This window comes from Pezoporus wallicus, unplaced genomic scaffold (assembly GCF_028554395.1).
Source record: "Pezoporus wallicus isolate ANWC-B61680 ecotype Strahan unplaced genomic scaffold, APGP_CSIRO_Pwel_v1 contig_6401, whole genome shotgun sequence".
NCBI classification, from domain to species: domain Eukaryota; kingdom Metazoa; phylum Chordata; class Aves; order Psittaciformes; family Psittacidae; genus Pezoporus; species Pezoporus wallicus.
This window is the reverse complement of record NW_026638608.1, coordinates 1,448,002-1,467,973: the sequence shown is the minus strand read 5'-3', so window position 1 is coordinate 1,467,973 and position 19,972 is coordinate 1,448,002. Positions and strand designations below refer to the sequence as shown.

At 39.8% G+C, this 19,972-nt stretch overlaps 2 protein-coding genes across 2 annotated transcripts in view; both read left to right on the top strand.

Annotated features, from left to right (window-relative positions):
* Positions 1-461: 461 nt before the first annotated feature.
* On the top strand, positions 462-12,751 carry RAB36 (RAB36, member RAS oncogene family). The gene is given in 12 exon segments (XM_057411270.1): positions 462-528; positions 1,342-1,423; positions 1,991-2,015; positions 3,118-3,162; positions 3,280-3,323; positions 4,245-4,346; positions 6,116-6,180; positions 6,778-6,833; positions 8,110-8,202; positions 8,981-9,050; positions 9,854-9,973; positions 10,205-12,751. Coding segments are annotated over 12 exon segments (834 nt in total). The 3' UTR covers positions 10,270-12,751.
* Positions 12,752-17,277: 4,526 nt separating this feature from the next.
* The window catches only part of BCR (BCR activator of RhoGEF and GTPase), a 93,043-nt gene continuing 90,348 nt past the window's right edge, over positions 17,278-19,972 (top strand). The window contains exon 1 of the mRNA XM_057411302.1: positions 17,278-19,160. Coding sequence (XP_057267285.1) covers positions 17,648-19,160 — 1,513 coding nt within the window. The 5' untranslated portion in view covers positions 17,278-17,647. The remainder of the gene's footprint in view (positions 19,161-19,972) is intronic.

The window sequence follows — 19,972 nt, the reverse complement described above, 5'->3', positions numbered from 1 at the left end:
TTCGATGCTGTGCCAAGAAAAGTGACAGCTTCATCTTTCCTCCCTTCTTCTGACCAAACGAAATCTGGTATCCCTAACATTTATTAATGTCCTTTGTGCAGGTGTATTTCAAATGATGATGAGCAAGATTTTTAAATTAAACTCTGCAAAATCCTTTGAAGGCTAAACTGCAAGCACTTACGTTGAATTAATTATCTGCTCTCCCACGGAATTACAGTTCATGCCTTGTAGTTTCAGAAAGCCACTGTTTGTTACTACAGCTATGCGCCCTGAAGTGGTCCCTTTTACATAAGAAACAGGTTTTATTTAACACAAACCAGTTGTACTGCAGTGAGAAAAGATTATAAGCCTGTAAGAACTGTTATTTTTCAATCAAGTCTTCCCTGTATTGAAGCAATTCCTGAAAACTATGTTTCTCTTTATGTATTTCCTGTCTAGTAGAGTTGACTTGAATTTGGAGGATGAAGTCCAACCGAATGTATTTAGTCCCCCCAGTAAGCAGGGACAGAATACTCTCCTGATTTCCCAAGGTTAAGTATTCTTTATCCCTCTGGTCACAGTATGTAGTACCTGCCACATTGTTTCCCTCCTGCTAATAGTATTTTAATTTAATGTACAGTTGTCATCTGCTAAAATTAGGAATTGTTATAAGGATTTCTTTTAAAGATGAATGTGGCCTCATGTTGCCATTCAGTGCTGATATATTAATGATAAAGTGTTATCTTATAATACCTATCTTATTATTTCAGCCAAACATTGAGTCCATGCTTAAAGAGTTCCTATGCTGAGGGGAAATAAGAACCATAGCTGGTATCAAATATGCAAAGAATCTAATTAGATCCATATGGAGGTTTTGGTTGAAGAATTGAGGCAATTTTAATCTTCTCTTTGCATAGGAACCTTAGTCATACAGTAGATCAAACAATCCTTGTAAGGGAGTCAGCAATTTTTTTCCATGCCTGGTGTTAGCCACATATTTTGCTTTTAATTTCAGGAAAACTATCATAGTTATTTTAAGCAAATATAAAATAAGTTTTCCTCATTTTTAACGAATGTCTAATTAAAAGCTAGCAATAAAACCACTGCTTCACACATGTAAGGGATCTAAAAGACTTCACTCTGACTTGCTGGTGGCATCCTCCCAAAGGTGGTTTTACAAACATAGCTGTGGGAAGGCTTTACTGCTTTGTAACCCAAGCTATCCCTTCTCTTATGCCAGGACATCCCTGTGCTTGACAAACTCTTTGAATTAATCTTCTTATCTATTTTTTCCTTGCTGATAGGACTTTTGCAAAGTAGGCATCACATGATTTATCCCAACAGCTGTTCTCTCCTATTTTCAATGGTACACACCTGAGCCCTCTTTGCAGTTCAAAGAGCACTTCCATGCAGAGGTCAGGATGGCTTGTCAGCAGAGCACTGGGTAAGATTGTAAGAGATTATCTCTCTCCAAGAACTGTTACTAATACTGATTTAATTGCTGAAGTAAGGCTAGAAAGCTTAACTGTTAGAAATTATCACTATTCATTTAAAATAAATAGCTATATTTTTTAGTGATAAATGTTTCTGTGTTCCAGTGTGCAGGATCTTTCATAAAGTGGAGCTCCTATGAATACTGACAATTAACTCACTATTCTTTCAAATCTAGAATTTTTGATTACTACAAAATTTGTCATGAACTTCTTATTCACTTCACTGGGGGGGGGGGGGGGGGGGTAGGGGGAAAAGGCCAAAATATGTCTCCCTGAGAGACATCAGTGAGCTTATTGCTTTTTAGAAGCAAGCATAGTCACTGTCATAGTTTACACTGTCATATAAATTTGGTATAAGCGTCCACACAATTTTGCTAACAAGACACACTTTAGTAAATTGAGCCATTTCCCTCTCTGTAAGCAGTGTAAACCAGCTCTCCAGTTCATTTATTCTGATATCAGAGCTTTACATTTTGGCTTTGTGAATATAGAATCACTTGCCTGTCATTGCTCTCTAGGTATTATTATTCGGTCACGTTTTTGGTGGAGCCAGGGTAGGAGGGACAGACAACTATGAGTATTTTGTACAGTAACTGTAAAGCTTGACAGCAATAGCCATTATCTTAATTTTCCATTATCCCAATTCCTTTGTCATTTGGAAAGGTAGTCTGATAAATTCAGTAGCTAATGGATGTATTTTAAGACTCTCTTGATATTCCATCAGTGTGTTAAATTGCCTAATCCAGGGAGCTTTTTTCCCCCAGTATGAATTAATGGAACACACACCTCTAAACCATCAGTCACTTTTTTGCTTTTCCCTTAAGGCTGTTGATTTTATTCAGTATTTCATCAGTAACAGTTAATCAGGCACAGACATGTCAGCTGTGGCCACCCAGTTAATATTGAGTGGCACGCAATATTAGTCATGTAACTTACCAGTCAAGGTTTGGACTATTTAGAATAGGTAACTTGGAATCAGTATCACATAGAAGCCAAATATAACCAGAAATAGTGTTCAGTAAAATAACTGATCTGTTTAAAAAAGCCATTCCTTTATACAAAAGAACATTAACCCTCTTAAGCCATTTTTGTCGCATGTGCACAGGAGATGTCAATCCAAGTTTATGCCAACAAATATATTCATTTAACCACCTTATCTCTTAAAAGATACACTACACTTCAATTTGAAGAATGCAGCTGAGTCACCTAAAGCCCATCTGCTATATTCTGTGGGAGGACCCAGAGCAAAGCAGATTATTTGCATGAAGCCAACTTCAGATTAATATTATTCTACATAGTCAGAAAATGCATTGGCTCAAACCACGTGTTTTTTTTTTTTCCCCAGAGACAAATTCTGTAGTGGGTATTTTATTATCAGCAATTTCTTGTTTCTGCACTTAGGACTTGAATTGTACTATTAAAGTCAATGAAAAATTTGTGATTAATTTTAATGAAAAGGATGTAGATACTTTATGGTCTTATTTATAAATGTATATACTTGCAGTCAAAGCAATTTGAATAGAATAGAATTTAGGTCCCAATGATTATATTTAAGAAAAAATATGCAGACTAAGAAACTGACTATTTCAGCTCCAGAGGGGTTTGGCTTTTTTGGTGAACACCTTTTTCTTTCTTATACTTTAAGACCAATTCTACAGCACAGCGTCATTTAGGTAAATTGGAGTCACAGGTAAATGTGCTCATTGCTTGCAATTTAAGGATTGAAATCAGAATTTTTAGAGAGACAATGTTGAAATCGCTACTAAAAATGTGTAATCTTTTCAAATATTTGTAACAGTCTGGATAGGTAGGAGACCACATGTATGTTGGGAAAACCAGCCTTATCCACAGGTACAGTGTATCTCAGCAGATAGTTTGGTTCTGCTTTATCTCAAATAAATGTTATAATGTTTCTATTCCTGTCCATTCAGGGTACTAGCTCATGGTTCTCTTTTGAACCATGATTTTGTTATTAAATAAAAACCAAAACAAAGTCTAGGGTATGCGACAGGCTTGATATGCCAGCACAGAAAGCCAAGCTCTGGCACTTCAATCAAAATATGCTATATTTTGAACTATTTTTATCCAGTCAAATATGGTACAGTGTTTTCTTAAGAAATCCATTCTAAAGGCTAAACGATTAGAAGGTACGAAAAGAAATAAGTAAGAATCTTCCCAGTTTCTGAGTCTTGGCTTCATGTTTTCCCTTTACTTAAAGGGTGGTTCATGAAAATATTTTTAAGTCATTGTTGTGAGTGTGCCTGAACTCATTTCTACACCTGCAAGGCTGTAGAGGAAGCTGGAGTCTTTCTGTAGTTTATGAAATAAGACAGATAAAATTCAGAATGCTTTGAAGAATAATCATTTGATTCTTTACTGGATGTTAAAACCAGCTCTTACTGTTTCTGTATTTAAGTCCAGTGAACAGATCACTGAATTTCTGTATGTTATAATCATCATGACAACTTTCTATGTTTGTGTTTTATTATTATTATTATTTCTGCCATGTTTTTACCTAGATATGGTAAGTTTTTAATTTCATTGATTAATCATTTGAGTAATTATTCACTAGACGTGTATGCTTTCTAGTTTGTTACCCAGTATCTCCTTTCTTAAAATCAGTTTCTTGGTGTCTTTATATATGCTTTTGCAATATTTAGCAAATCCACAGTTAGTTAATTCTTTTCTTTATAATTTACCCAAGAGAGTGTTAGTTTTGCCCTTATTTGTAGCTGGGTGTTACTAGTATTTCATCATTGGTTTTAATTGCAGATTTTAGAAAGATAAGTTTGCCTGAGGCTACAAGGCTACCAATGAAGTGGATTTTGAAATGGAACGTTTTGAAATAATCGGAGTATCATCTGCTGTCCAGATGTAAGTTGACACAGCATGGTCAAGCATTGCACAAAGTACAATCTCAGCAGAGCCTGAACTGCTGCAGGATCTAGTGGAATGAAGATTTTTTTTTTTTTTTAATAGTATAATTGCACAAAGAATAATGTGATCTGAAAACCAGGTTCTGTACCTGGTTTTTACTTGCAGTTTTAGTAAAAAAGTTTACTCTCTTGAATTTCTTATCTGTAAAAAATGAAATGTCATTTGTCAATTAAAATCTTGGATGTCATGCACCATTTCAGAGTGGTTCTGCCTATTTTATTCAAATTCCTTGAAGCAAAAGTGGAAGCTTTTCCACAGACTTTGTCCACTGTTACACCATTCTGTCATTTGAGTTTAGTAGGTACAATGAGCACAGAACTTGACTTTACCGGGAATTTAACTCTTGCAGTCACTGAAATTAATGGTAAGGTGTTCAGTGATTTCAGCATCTCTTTCTTAGGGACTAATTATTTTTCCCCAAGTCATAGAAAGACTGGATTTTTACTAGAATGTGGATTTAAAATCTTTGATTTTCAGCTTTGTTTATCAGACTAGCGGGAATCCTGTCCTTCTCTCACCTGCTTGGCTCTGCTGAAGGATGTCCTTTGCTATTTCCGGTGGCTAGCAGTAATGTTCTGTAGAGGGCATTTCTGAATCATCTATGCTGTACTGTGACCTAGAGCAGAAATAAAATGCTTTGCAGGAAATATTTTAGTGCATGTGTTTACTTAGGAGCACATATTTTTCTGAGATCATTAATGTAGATAGATGCTAATGGGATTTATTGAAACATACTTAGTAATCCAGGTTGGACAGGGCTTGGAGCAACCTGGTCTACTGGAAGGTGACCCTGCCTGTGACGGGGTTGGAACTAAGTGAGCTTTAAGATCCCTTCCAATGCTAACCATTCTATGAAACCATTTCCAACTGATTTCAGTGTCACAGTGTTCCTGAAAATTCTAGCAGGCACTATCTTTTTGGAACTTGAGTCCCTCTAAAGATCTAGACTGATGTATCAGTATTTTGCAAGCTGAAGGAATAAGGTCTATGAGCTATTAAATGTCAGGTTGTGTTATCTGCAGAATCTTCAGTGGCTGGGTAGAACATTTTCATATGATAAGCACTAGTGCCCCCTCTTGCTGAGAGATCTCTATACAAGATAAACTTGCAAGTGTTGATGACTGGCAGCACTAGTCTGTAACAAAATCCCAAGCCTCTGTAGTGCCATTAGTAGCTGAGAAGACTGCATGTCATATTCATCAATAGAAGCGCACTGTTTGTTTTCCTTAAGGGTGTCATTGGTACCTGGTGGACTGAGGTATAGGTCTCTAATTTCTAGTGTATGGACAGATGTCATATCTAGCAAATGCAGGATTCTAAGATTCTATGAGCTAATAGATGATCTAGGTGGTATTAGCACAGAAAATTCTCAAAATTAGATTGCCCTAGAAATACATACAAATTACATAGATGAGGAAAAGGTTTTTAAGAAAAGGGTATTACCATACAGAATACAAATATTTGAACTGTATCTCCAAAATGACAAATACATATGTAAAAAAGAGGTAAAAATAGAGTTCAAATGTCTTCATTAAATAATAGAGCTTTACTGTATTTTTATCAGTAGTTAATTAATAACATGTTCCAGATGGTAGCACTTCTCTGGTACCACATTCTTCTCCAACCTGTACCAGTCTGCTGCATGTTTACTCAGGTTACACTGGATTTCATTAACCTGAAATTTTTTTTTTCCCTTTATTGCACAGATGGGACACAGCAGGTCAGGAGAAGTTCAAGTGCATTGCATCTGTTTACTACCAAGGAGCAGTGGGTGAGAACAATACTACTTTGATCCTGGCTGTGACAAGAGGTTGTAATTTATACAGAAACATATATGCGTATGTGCTCCTTGGGAGGGTGCCTGTAGACACAGTGTGGTGGAATGGATTGTCCTTTATTGGAGAGAAGGGACTAAAAGGTTTGTGAATTGATATGTTGTTGGACCTGCAAGCTCTGAATGTTCTGATGTTCAGTTATAAAAATTTCACTTGTGTCTAGGGGAAAAGAATTTGGGTTTGGGTAAGATTATTGCTGAAGACAGAATATAGAATACTTCTGGCATTCCCTTTGGTAAGAGGTTAATTCCTGCAGAAATTAAGTGGTCCCTTTATAAAATAAAAGATAAAAGGAACAATAGCACTATAGACTGCAGTCAAAGACTAAACAAGGTGGAAGACTGATAATGCAGTCTTACTGGGTGCTGGAGAAGGAAGAGGAAGGAGCAAATGAGTAGTCTTCCACCTACTCTGTGTTGAATCTGCTCTTGCACCCTATATGTAAGCATCCTCTCTGTTTAACACAATGAGTTGGAAAGAATTTTGACACACTTTCTAACTTACTTTTTCTCTGTTCTTGTCATTTACTGCATTTATAATAACAGTGTTTGATCTGGCTGATATCCAGACTTTGGATCACATCAAATAAGTTTCTATATTTTGGCTTAGGCTTTAGAGCTTTTGCAGCAGGTTTAAACACCTTGGATAGTCTGTAGTTGCTAAGAACTAGCTGGATCATGAGTGTATTTTCTAATGAAATAAGAAATGAAGAATGACAGTCACTTGTTTAGATTACATAGCATGGGATTTTTGTAGAGAAAATGTAGAGCATAAATTTAAACTACTTACCCTTGCCTTCCCTTATGGTCAGTGGAGAATAAGATAAATAGTGAAATGGACGAGATAGATACATCAGATGCATAATGTCTCAAGAGCCTGTCTTTAGATAAACTGCTAGCCCAGAATTTTCTTTCTTTAGTTTCTGTAGTGATTCTTTTGGGAGATAGGCTGTCAAAAAGAGGAGAGAAAATCAAAACCTCAAAGTATATGTAGGTCTAGCTGAACTCATTGGTTCAGGCACTTGTAATGGCTTGCTTACACAATAATTGTTTTAAGTAAACTTGTTCTGCTTTTAATGCAGGCTGCAAACCCCAACTTGGCTCTATGATCCCTATTGTTGTCACCAGCTCAGAGCCTATATCTTTCTAACACACTGTTGTGACTGCAAGGTAGGTACATATTTCTTTACAACTTGTACTCTGTCTGATTTGAATATGTAACTATTTTCTGAGACTACTGCTGTTGTACTTACCTCATTTGCATATGACTTTGTAAAATAATATATATATTAGTGTCTCTGCTTGGCTGAAAATAATTGAAGCCTGTGATCCTGATTTCCCACACACGCACATACTCTCTTCCCTCTTTGATTTGTGTCGGATGACTCAAGAGGAACTTGATTGCCAGAGTAACAGAAATATAAAAGCTTAGGAGACAAGAATCATGCAGCCTTCACAGGGAGCTGTTTTATAACGGTGAATAGATTATTTCACTCTTCTTTATTCCTGTTCATATCTAATGTGCTATGTTGTTCATATCTTTTCCTCTGCTTCTTGTTCTTTTTATTCCTTATCTAAACCAAAGTTTGCCTTCTCCCCTATATTGATAAATACCCTCTCTGAGTGCTGAAATCATTGTTGAATTTATGCTCTGTGGTGGGCATGTTTGAACTTTTCATTAATGGAAGGAATATATTCAAAGGAGTTGGAATAGCTCCTGGTCTATTTCTGCCTAGAAAAGGCTTTTGATTATCTCACATAGGTTAATCCTCTCACTTTTCTTGTGACCTTGTTATCAGTCACTTTCTCCTGTATTCCTCAGTCCCTCTGACTGATTCCCTCAGTACTCTTTTGTATTTCAGACAGTGGCTAGATGATGCACTGAGGGAGAATGAGCCAGATTCCAGCTTCATCTTTCTAGTTGGAACAAAAAAAAAAAAAAAAAAAAAAGATTTGCTGGTAAGTAAATTTAATGCAGATAAGGAAATCAGGTTTCCTGTAGTCCCTCAACTGATTTCCCGTACAAGTTGTACACCTGTACACCGTGTTTTTGAGATAAAGACCTTCAGGGACAAAATAAACAGAAAGAAAGCTCACAGGTAACTAGAATAGCACTTGGAACTAATTTAAGAAGATGCTTTCTAAAAAAAAACCCTAAGAAGTAGTTACTGAAATATCCCTATTTCAGTTCTTTGCATAACATTTTTCAAGCACATACAAACAACTGAAAAGGCAGAAAAAAGCTGGGAGTACCTAATGATCTTGAAGGCTGTTTTTTTTAGGTACAGTGCATTCATTATTCGGGAAGAGGGAAGAATTCTGAGTTGAATACGACATCATTTTCAGAAGAACGGGTTATAATGCACTCGCCCTATACCATTCTGAGTCTTGTGTTTGTCTTCCTGCTTTGTCTTTCTGTAGCTATCAATGCTGAATTCCTAAAGATTTCAAAGCAAACTTCCTTCTTCTGCTGTTTATTTTGATTTTTTTTTATTCCCCACCCCCAGCTGTCATAGTATCACTTACGCAGTTTGTTTCTTACCCTTCACTGAAATAAATCCCAGAAAACCACGTGTCTGTCTGGATTTTTCTGGTACTTTGTGTTGCTTATGCTGCTTTTTCTGAGTTGCAGTGAAAGCTAAATGTGGCAGACCTCTGAAGGTCTGGCAATCTTAAACAGATCTGAGGTCTTGTCTGAGCTTTAATTCCTTAAATGTATGTTAGTTTCTGGTTTTAGAAGACGGTACTTTCCATTGAAAGGGAGACAAGAGCAAAGCAAAGGATTGTGGGTTCTGTGTATTACTTCAGTATGAAGCCAGTATCTTCCCAACAGATTCGCTTCATGTTTCATCTTGATGTCACATTATCCTTCCCAAATCTTCAGAATTCTTTTCAGTTGTGCAGGAGTTCCCCATTGTAAGACAAAGTACAGAATACTGTGCAAAGATGAGTTGTCCATCACAGATGGGCTAGAAATTGAAAGTGAGGAGCAAGATACTAATATGGTTGATCGCAGAGAACAAATGAGGGGGGGAAACAGAACTAAAAATAAAGTTCAAGAAAGCAAAATCTATTGAAGGGGCAAGAAATTTTAGTCTTCAGAAGAGATAAAAAGTGCAAAAAATAAAAATGGGGGAAGGCCATTGCATTACAATGGAGTAAAAATAGATGGAGTAAAAAAAAGGATCTAAGATAGAGACAAGAAAGATTAAACCCAAAGAACTGTTGTGATTAGCTCGTCCTGAATTTTTTCTGCTGGGAATGTTGGTGTCACAAGAATTTAAAGACCAGTAGCTTGGCTGTCATCTTTATAGCTCCCTACCACGCTATATAGTTAGATCCAATGGTCACACTTGGTAACTGTTGTGTGGGAGGTGAATGCAGACTTGCATTTTAAAAGCGATACCATGTCTGACTACACAAGTTATAGGGCAAGGCCAGTAAGGCCCCACAACAGTAGCCATGCTGCCTTGCAGAATGCCCAGCAGGCTTTAGAGGCTTTGCCAGAGCTCAGTATGGAGCAGTGATCTGCTCATAAATATGCTTGTTATGCTGGTTCATGTATTGATGTGCAGTTTTAATACCACATAATTTCTGCCCTGTTTTCTAGGGGAGATTGTCAAAGAATTCCTTTCCCAAGTTTCTACCTTGGCCTTTGAACAGTCCGTGATAACGTAGCTGGAGAAAATTTCTGGGCACATCGCCCAAATTGGGTCAGGAAACCTCATCAGTATGTTGAGTTTTGCTTTTTGTGTGTATTTCCCTCATGTACAGTCTGAAAGATTGGGAAGGTTTTTCAAGCATTACAGCCTGTTTCAGACACCTCAAGCATATTCATGTCATTATCTACACGAGTTTTAGCAGATAGGCGTGACTGGGGCTGCATTCAGCTTTTGTTACCCTTTATAATGGATGGTATAATTTCTTGTGAATTAATTGTATAAATTCTCTGTTTCTACAGAAGTGGAAAAAACCATGATGGAAATCCCAGAACACAACTATCAAGTAAGCCCGAGCTGTTGCTGACTGTCAAGTGTTTCTGCAAGCACCATGATGCTCTGTAGTCTAGCATACTGTTCCAGAGTTTGAGAATTCCAGGTTGAGAGAAACACAACACAATAAAGAATCATAACTAGTTTATTAATACAGGGGAAAATATAGAGGTAACAAAAGATACAGTAAAGGATATCTCTGATGTTTGGTTATCTTACCAACCCCAAGGACCATGTAATGACGATCAGGAAACCAGCTCCGAGAAACATCATCACAGTGCTAGGTGGCAGGCTTCAACCTTAGCGGGCATCCCCACGGAGCCAACATTGACCTGGGTGGTATGAGGTTCTGCCCCCTTGCATTGCCTGAGGCTTGGGCTTTTATATTAGCAAAAATGCACACTCATTCCAACATAGGGGGCCAGCCTACATCAGAAGAAGCGGCCAGCTATATCTAGAAAGGTCTCCAAGGGTCAGGAGTTTTCCAGGGCTGAGCCAAAGTGGGACCTTCTGGGGAGGAGCTACCACGGACAAACAGTACTTTTCTATTTTTGTCTGTTCCACCACGGACCATTATCTAGTGTCACTGACACACATACCTACAACACCTGCAACAAGGAAAGTTCTCAAAGCAGTAACAGAAAGTTTTATTTTTGGAAATGAAGGAGGAAAACTCCAAACTTTCTTTCTGAGAGTTTCTTTGCTGCTACAGGCTCACTTGTGCAGGATGGTGCAGTCTTACGTAAACCTTTCTCACTGAGTGGAAACGAAATGTCCTTGTCTTAATGTAAGAAGACGTTGCCAGTGCCATGTAGCTCACCTGTCTGCCAGAAACACTTGTAGTGAAAAATACATAATTTTAGTGCATTATTCTTTGATAATTCTCTACAACTTTTAGATAGTGAGGTTGTATTGTCAAGGGAGCAGAAAACAAATGGCAGTTCAGAATAAAGGGTGCTAGCTATATGGTTTTGTCTTTCAAGATCATAGTATAATAACTCTGACTTGCTTTTATGCATTTCAAATATTCTACAACTGTTCCAAAATAAATCTGTTTTAATTACAGGTGTGGAAGTACACAAATGCAGCAGCATAATTTTTTCTGTGGTTTCTCCATCCAGGAAAAATCTGTATTATTTTTCATTTTCCACTTGAGATTCAGAGCCCAGTGTTTAAATATTTCCAAGCCTCAGAGAAGCCCAGATAGAAACTTTGTTGTTTTATCCGAGCTATCTAATATATTGAAAATGTTACCAGATAAGAATGCTATTCTTTTCCACTCTCGAATAAGAGAGAATTATAACATAGGTGCATAGCATGGAAGACATGAAATCCAGTTTTTCTATCTTCAGAAGAAGATGCAGACTCCTTCTCTGGATTGATCTTCATTAATATTATCTATGCTGCAGTTCTATTGTGTTGCTAAGAGTAATGACTTTCATTTTGTTCTAACTGTAACTTTTGTTTCTAGTAATGTAACATGATTCTGGAACCATACATGGTCTCTGTCATGGACTTGTTCATCCCTGTCTGAGGTAGGAACTCTTAAGCTGGTAAGGTTAGTTTTGATACTGCTGCTGAATTCCTAGTCACTCTTTCTGTTTTTACTGGACAAGATAATTTGATCACTACATGCTGGAAGCAATTTGCTCCACTGCTCAATAAAAGCAGCTATGTAGAGAAATGGTTTTGCCATTTTGTGAAAAGACTTAGAGGTGTGTGTGGGTTTAGAGGGATGGGAAAAGATGGAGTTCTCTAAAGTAGGCACATGCTTGTTAAGCCATAAGGCACTTGCTTTTTGAAGATGTCGTTACTGACTGCTTCTGGTACAGCCTGCTGTCTGGACATGTTGTTGTGAATTAGTGTGCTGGCTGGATCAAAAACCACTGCACTGGTTTTGCCTTTTTAAATATCCTTTGACATAATCTTGTGCAATTAGTATTTAGAAGTTACAGGCATTGTTTAATGAAGAAAGATTAGCTCTGGGTATCACTGAATTTCATCGAAGTAAAGCAGCTTTAATAATGCTCTTCTGCTCTTTGGGACACAATGACTGATGCCAAAAGATATTTCTGCTTTAAAAGTCATCCCTGCTGACAGATGACATTGCCAGAAATATAAATGACAAATAATGTTGTCAGTATTTGTGAAATTGTATTAGTATGATTGATTATGATAACTAGGTTTAAGATTCAGAAGTACAAAAGAAGTGAAAGGGAGATAGATACACTTGTCTTAATTTCCCTCTTATTTTTGCAGCAGCTCACTGAATTTGAATATTCAGTTCTGGGTATCTATTCAGTGATATTTTTATAATATGGATAAGATACTGTAAATCTTTATCTTGCTCTAAACCAGACACATTTGTGGTCCTTAAATTACTGTCAGCACTCATTTGAAAGAATTACCAAAGAAATCAAAGTGAGACAACAGAAAGACTGTTTCTCTAGAAGCTGCTTATAACTCCATACCTCTAAGATTCAAATCCAGTACTATATGCTCTGCTGGCATAAAAACACTGGAAAGAAAGAAGAAAACTTAGGGACAGTTACATTTTCTTAAGACAGTCATTACAGAAATAACAGTACCTGGGAAACTGATGATGACAGGACCTTTCAGATTTGAGCTGCTGAGAAAATCAAGACATTTATTAATAAATCTATGCATCAAACAGAAAATATTGTAAATTCTCTGCTGGTTTCCCCCTCCCCCAGTTGTTTGATGAGAAATAGGAAAAGTAGAGAACAGGAGACTTAAAACTTTTTATTGCTTTTATTTTCTTATGATGTAAGTTAGAGGAGCTTTATGGAACATCACAGAATTGTGAGGCTTGGAAGGGGCCTGTGGAGATGAATAGAGATCTAGGAACTCTGTGTCTCTTTTTATTCACTTTGGCAATTGTGCCAGTTCTGTTGGCAAAGACAGAAATGTAGCATTTGGTGGAGAAAACGAGTATGTGAGTATGTATGGAGCTATTTATCCGAATGTGTAATGTTTTGACCTTATGATGATCTATGTCTTTGTTCATCTCCCAAATCTGTTTCACAAGGATAATGAATATACACTCTACTTGTACCACGTGTTACACTGAGTGGGCAGCATAGCCTTCATGTTGACTGAGTTTGAATGAGAGTAGAACAGCTGGTTCACTGTGCTGCAGCAAATCTTGTCCAGGCTAGGTGCTAGGTTTCTGTGCAGATGTGTTAGTGTTTACAGCTACAAAATGACTCAGTATCAAGTATAAGAAACAATAGGGATTCCATTTTTAGTTCCCCCAGAAATCTCTCTCGTTTTGTTGCTGAGCTCAATTTATTATACATAATCAGAGATGCAGTCCCTTCAACAATATAATTGTATTGCTCAGAAAATCAGCTGGCACAGTTTTTTTCTAGCGATTCATTACACTGCTTGGTGTCATTACCGATTTGTGCCTTCTGGAGCTCCAAAAACTTCACATACAAATGCAGTACTCTGTCAGTCATTAACCATCACTTAACAATGGTCTGACTCCATTTATTCTGTGATGGATGCTTTGAGACTTTTAGATTGTGTTTTTTTGGTTTGGGGGTTTTGTTGTTGGTTGGTTGGTTGGTTTTGGTGTGTGTTTTGTAGCCTCACTGAGACTTCCCCTGCAAAGAACTCAGTATTAATAGATGATCATCTAAAATGAAATCTTGGATCATGTTGTGAATGATGAATTGCTTAAGAAAGTACAAAGGAAACTAACTTTGGAAAAATAAACATAAACTGTCAAGTTCTTAGATGTTTCTATCTAGTCTATGTTTTATCTATGCATGTTAATCCATTCTATCAGCAATTTAATTGGCTTTGAGGATGCCTTAATATTGTGGGAAACAATGCTGGAACAACTGTATTAACTCTAAACACAAGTAGGCTAAACTGTGTTTTTTGTACTAGTTGAAGACCTCACAGTGGTTGTGTCAAAGTTGTAGTGCCAGCTTCCTTTTGTGAAAGTTGCAGGTGAGGAATTGGAGAAGTGAAATTTGGAGGCAGTCTGAAGCAATGCTAACGAGCAATTGTAGTAATCAGTTTCCCAAAAGAAGTACTAATGTGCTGTTTCTTGAACAATAAGTAGAAGCTAATGTGTTACTGAATTCCTGTTGAAGTAAGTATGCAGATATCTGAGCAAAACAACTGGTAATGGATCAAAAGCCATTTAAGAAAGTTACCTGATGGGCAAAATTAATTTCTTATTACAAAGGCCTTTTTAATGATGTTGTTTCTGCCTTTTGAGTGATTATTCAACCATTATATTAATATTAATATTAATATTTTTATTCTTACAGGTCATTTGATTCACATCTTTCTTAATCCTGTTTGTTTCCAGTTCAGGCTCATCCTGTTGTGGTATGACTGGAATCCATTCCTCATTAATAAATCTGTCCCCCTGTGTCTTTTTGGGTTTTCATTAATTAGAGGTTGGTCTGTGGAGTACAATATAATGCACTGGTGAATGAATGCTATGTATTGCATCCTCTGAGTATATGAGTTACAATGAAGTCTTTGGCAAGTTGAAGTTATAGCAGAATCTGCATTTGGTAGTAGAGATGGTTGCTCAGTTTCTCATGTTTTTGGCCAGCAGTTTGTTCTGGCAGCAAGAGATTGCCAGTCTCTGAATTCTAAGAAGGAGAGTTCCAATTTCTCTAGGTTTATAGAATGTTATAGGTCAGATTGGACATCCCAAGACTTACCGGCCTTATCAAACTCTACCGCTTTGTGCTACAAAAATGTGGTTTCTCAATTTCAGCCACAGATTAATCAGAAATTATGTTTTGTTTTTCTTTAAAAAGACTCATCTTATGTTCTACCTTTTGGTTTTGTTTGGTTGGTTGATTTTGGTTTATTACTTACAAAATCTCTGTTTCTCTCGTGTGGGAACATGATGAAGAAAGTTTGTAAGTGACAGCTCAAGAGATTTTAAGACTCAGCCGATTGGCTCCTTTTACCCACAAGAGGGAGCTCGATAGTCACTGTAGTACTACTTGCGATTCGACTGAGAAGGGCTTTGCAGTCTCTTGAAGGCCGGCAGAGGGTATGTGCTGGGCACTCTTCCTTGTAGCTTAGGCTCCTCATCACAGGATTCTCAGTCTCAAACCACAGATGTGTGTTTATTACTATAGTCTTAATGAAATTTTGTCTCCTATTAAAATAACACTCTGTTGAATGCATAAAGCATTCAACAGAAAATCAGTGATCCCTTTGATTCCAACTGAAATTTCTGATGTTGCAGTATCTCAGCAGATAAAGAGGGTACAGCTGTTTAATGTTCAAACTGGCACTAAGGCAAACAAATAGCAGACAATATCCATGGTGAAAAGCCAATTAATTTTATTTCTGTGAAAAACTAAGTTTTCTTGAAAGATTTATAGAGGTTTTTACTAAACATACAGATTTTATTATGAATTAGATTATAATCTCTTTTCCATATAGGTCAGCCAATGCCTCTTATGTGTTAAAAGCTGAGGAATCATGTGCAGGAAAAGAGATTAAAACCAGAAAACAAAATCCAAGAGGGATGAACCCAAGACTGGATATATGATGAGCCATTTGTGATAGGTCTGAAAACACCCAGAAATATTTTGTTTGGCATATAAAAAAGCATGAAGAGAAAAACTGATTGATGGGTTCTGAAACATTACATGTCTCAAAGGTAAGACAACTGCTCATGTGGGCTTCTGCTTTTCATTCTTATGGGATTTTATTTATTCTTGCTGGGGCTATGTCCCACCTTCCTTTTTAGTAACACATTCCAGAAAAGATATACTTCACCATAGACATGAAAGAAGCAAGTTTATGGGGATATGAGGTGTATATAGCGCACTGTCCACTATCATCCAAATAGGGAGATGGAACTTCAGGTGTAATTATTACCACTTTTTCAGAGGTTGAATTAGTACATGAAAAGGATGAAGGGCTGTACTGTCATTTCAGGAGAGATACTCAGCAGGCAGACTTGTTTAAATCATCTGCCACCCTTCGGCCAGAGCTGAGGTGTAGGATTCACACCTCATTTGTGGGACAAATTGTTTGGGCTAGGATAATATACTGGACAAAAAGTGAGAAAATGCGTGAAAAAAAGGCACAAACCATCCTGTATTGTTAATATCATGGTGATTTTGGAGTACCAGTTGCCCATCTCAGACATCCAGCTTGTCATTTATTGGCAAGGAAGAAAGGACTGAGGGAATGACAAGCCTGCTACTAAACAGGACTTACATTAGTGGGGGAAACGTGACCTTTGAAGGTGAGCTGCATCAGTGCCTGGGGGAGAGTGTTGCTGTGAACACAAGACAGAGTAGAAACGTGCTGGTGTTACACATAATATATGGATGTGTGGACAAGAATGGATACACCCCTGTGCACACATCCCTGTGTGCATGCTGTGTTCTTGCCCAGCCTTAGGTATAGCTATGTGGGGATGCTCGAGCCCGCGGCCGCAGGCACAGGGACAACATGTACAGCTCTCTGCCTTTGTCTTCCCGGCATCCGTGGGGAAGGGCGCAGGGCCGGGCCCCGCAATTCAGGGGGGTCCCGAGGGCACGGCCTCCTGCTCCCGGGCCGGGCTGCCCCTTTAAGAGGCCCCAGCTCCGTGTCAGCCGCTGCGCCGGGCTCTTCCCTCTCCTCCCCTTCCGCAGCGCTGCGATTCGGGGCGCCGCCGATAGAGCTGGGCCGCGCAATGGGCAGCCGCGGGCAGCCGCTGTCGTCCCGTCAGCAGCCGAGCCGAGAGGGTTCTCGGGGGGCCGCGGGGCGCCCGGGCACAGAGGGGTAGCGGCGGAGTTGGCCGCGGGACGCGCCGCCGGCTCGGCGCTCAGCGCGGGGGTTCCGGAGAGCGTGTGCGCCCGGAGCACAGCACAATAGCCGGGAGGAGGAGACAGGGAAAGGGGCAGGGGGAAAGGAGGAGAGAAAGAGAAAGCACAACACGGGGGCTGGCGAGGGGAGGACGGAGCAGAGGACTCCCCAGCGTGGCTGCGCTGAGCACCGCGCCCGGACGGCAGCGGCTGGAGGTGGGTGGGTGGCTGGGGGGAAGATATTTACCTTCCTTCCCCCGCCCTGAGCCTGCTCCTTTGTCCACCCACTTTGAAGTGCTTCTGGGATCGCCGGGGTGGGAGCATTGTTGTACGTTAGCAAAGGATCAGGCATGCCGGGGAGAGAGTAGCGAGTATACGGAGGGGCACGGGCCGGCAAAAGCTGCAAGGAGACGGGGAGGAGAGACTGCTGCGAGGATTGCTGTTTGCCTCCCGGTTTCCCTGCATGGACCGTGAAAGAGACGCGTTGAGTTGACCCTGCCGGAGCTGTTTCTGCCTCTACATGTGAGATCCGGTTGGTTTCTTCTCTCCAGTTATCTCTCTCTAGCCTCCTTCCCGTGTTCTCCACATACTCCTGTATGCAAAATGGTGGACCCTGTGGGGTTTGTGGAGGCTTGGAAAGCACAATTTGCAGACTCTGAGCCTCCTAAAATGGAGCTGAAATCTGTGGGAGACATTGAACAGGAGCTGGAGATGTGCAAAGCATCTATCCGGAGACTGGAGATGGAGGTCAACAAGGAGAGGTTCCGCATGATTTACCTGCAGACTCTTTTGGCAAAGGAGAAAAAAAGCTATGATAGACAGCGATGGGGTTTTAAACGTGTTTCTCAGTTGCCTGAAGGGGGTGCAGAGCAGCAGATCCAAGACCTGCAACACCAGTCTGCTGACCAAGATGAATATGAAAAAAGCAAGTCACACCACGGGGAGGAAAAGTTCAAACCGAGGATACCCTCTCTGCGGAAGTTGTCTACCCAGAGTGATGGGTCAGACCTGTCGCCTTTGGACAGTCCCCATCATGCAGAGGGAGAGCAGGACAGGTGTAAGTACTATGGTGAAGAGAAACTGAAGAGAGTTGTAGAAGATATGGAGAATCGCTGTGATACAGATGGCTCTCCTTCAAAACACAGATCAGCTTCCACTCGCAGGCTAGTGGGATCTGCTGAGAAGGAGGCATCATTTGAACCTATCTCTAAGGAGAGAGGGAACAGCACCAGTGTGGCAGCCCTAAGGTCCAATTTTGAGAGGATTAAAAAGGTCAATTCGCATTCTTCTGGAGATAACAAGGATGTTGTTGAAAAGCCCTTTTACGTGAACATGGAGTATCATCATGAGAAGGGTCTAGTAAAGGTCAACGATAAAGATGTCTCTGATAAAATAAGCTCCCTTGGTAGCCAAGCCATGCAAATGGAACGCAAAAAGTCTTTGCACTCCCTCCCTTCTAACATGGTACCCAGCTTCACCGAGTTCCAGAGGCCTGCTTATAGGGGAAGGTCCTCGGAGAGCAGCTTTGGTTATGATGGAGAATATGAGGATGCTGAACTGAACCCCAGGTTTCTCAAAGATAACTTGATTAATGCCAATGGCAGCAACCGCTCACCTTGGCAGCCCATGGACTTTCAGCCCTATCAAAGTATCTATGTTGGTGGAATGATGGGGGAAGGAGAAGGAAAAGGTCCTATTCTGCGAAATCAGGGCACAACTGATCAGGAAAAACATCTCACGTGGCCCAGGAGATCTTATTCCCCCCGGAGTTTTGAAGATATTGGAGGAGGATATACTCCAGATTGTAGCTCTAATGAGAACCTCACCTCCAGTGAGGAAGACTTCTCCTCAGGGCAATCCAGCCATGTCTCCCCCAGCCCCACCACTTATCGCATGTATCGGGACAAAAGCCGTTCCCCCTCGCAAAACTCTCAGCAGTCCTTTGACAGTAGCAGTCCACCAACCCCCCAGTCTCAGAAACGGCACAGGCAGCAGCAGGTCATTGTGTCTGAGGCTACTATTGTGGGCGTACGAAAAACAGGACAGATCTGGCCAAGTGACGGAGATTTGCCTTCTGGGAGATGTCACCAGGACAGCTGCTTCCATGGGGATACAGGTGGGTACCAGCTTTTTGTTTAGTCTTATAAATGGTTTGAAATGGAGTGGAAAATAGCATGGTGGAGGTGAATGGGAGAGGTTTTTTAAGTGACCCTTGGTGAATTGCTCTAAGGGGGCAACTGTTTAATGTGAGAAGTTTGTGTTGTGGTTGTCCTATTTTGGGAAGGTCCTGCAGAAGCACCCATCAGACTGCAGGAATGCAGATTGGATTCCCAGAAGGGTTGATTCAGGCTTCTTTGAGAGTATCAGTGGAGTCCCATGTTAATCAGTTCTTTCAAGTTTCACTGTGAACACTGAGGTAAAAAGGGCCCAGAACTGTGCAACATTCACTACCAGGTTGTTCCCTTCCTTGTATCCTTGCACTGAGTAGTTAAACTATCTCGGAGGTGACAGTGTACCAACATGCTACAACCTGAGGGTTTTGCTGGAGCTTTACCAATAATGCTTCTGTTCCCACAATCATGTTTTTTCCTGTCTGTATTAATTGGAATGCTCATTTCTCCCTCTGTCTCATGTCATCCTTCAATTAGAGCTGATTGGAGGTAATGATTGCGCAACCCTGTTCTTGAAGCTTTCTGCTGTCACTAAGTGAAGGAAGAAGTTGGAATATCAGGAGGCCCTGGGGGAGAGCTGTTAATTTAATTTCAACAGAGTCAAAATCTCTTTGAAGAAGAATGGGCAGTGTTTGAACCCATGAGTTGTGCAGGTGTGTCTGGAGAATCACAGTGGTTTATAGTTGGTGGAAGAGGCAAACAGTGAACTCTGTTGATTCAGATACATTCGGTAAATCTATGTGGTCATCCAGATTTA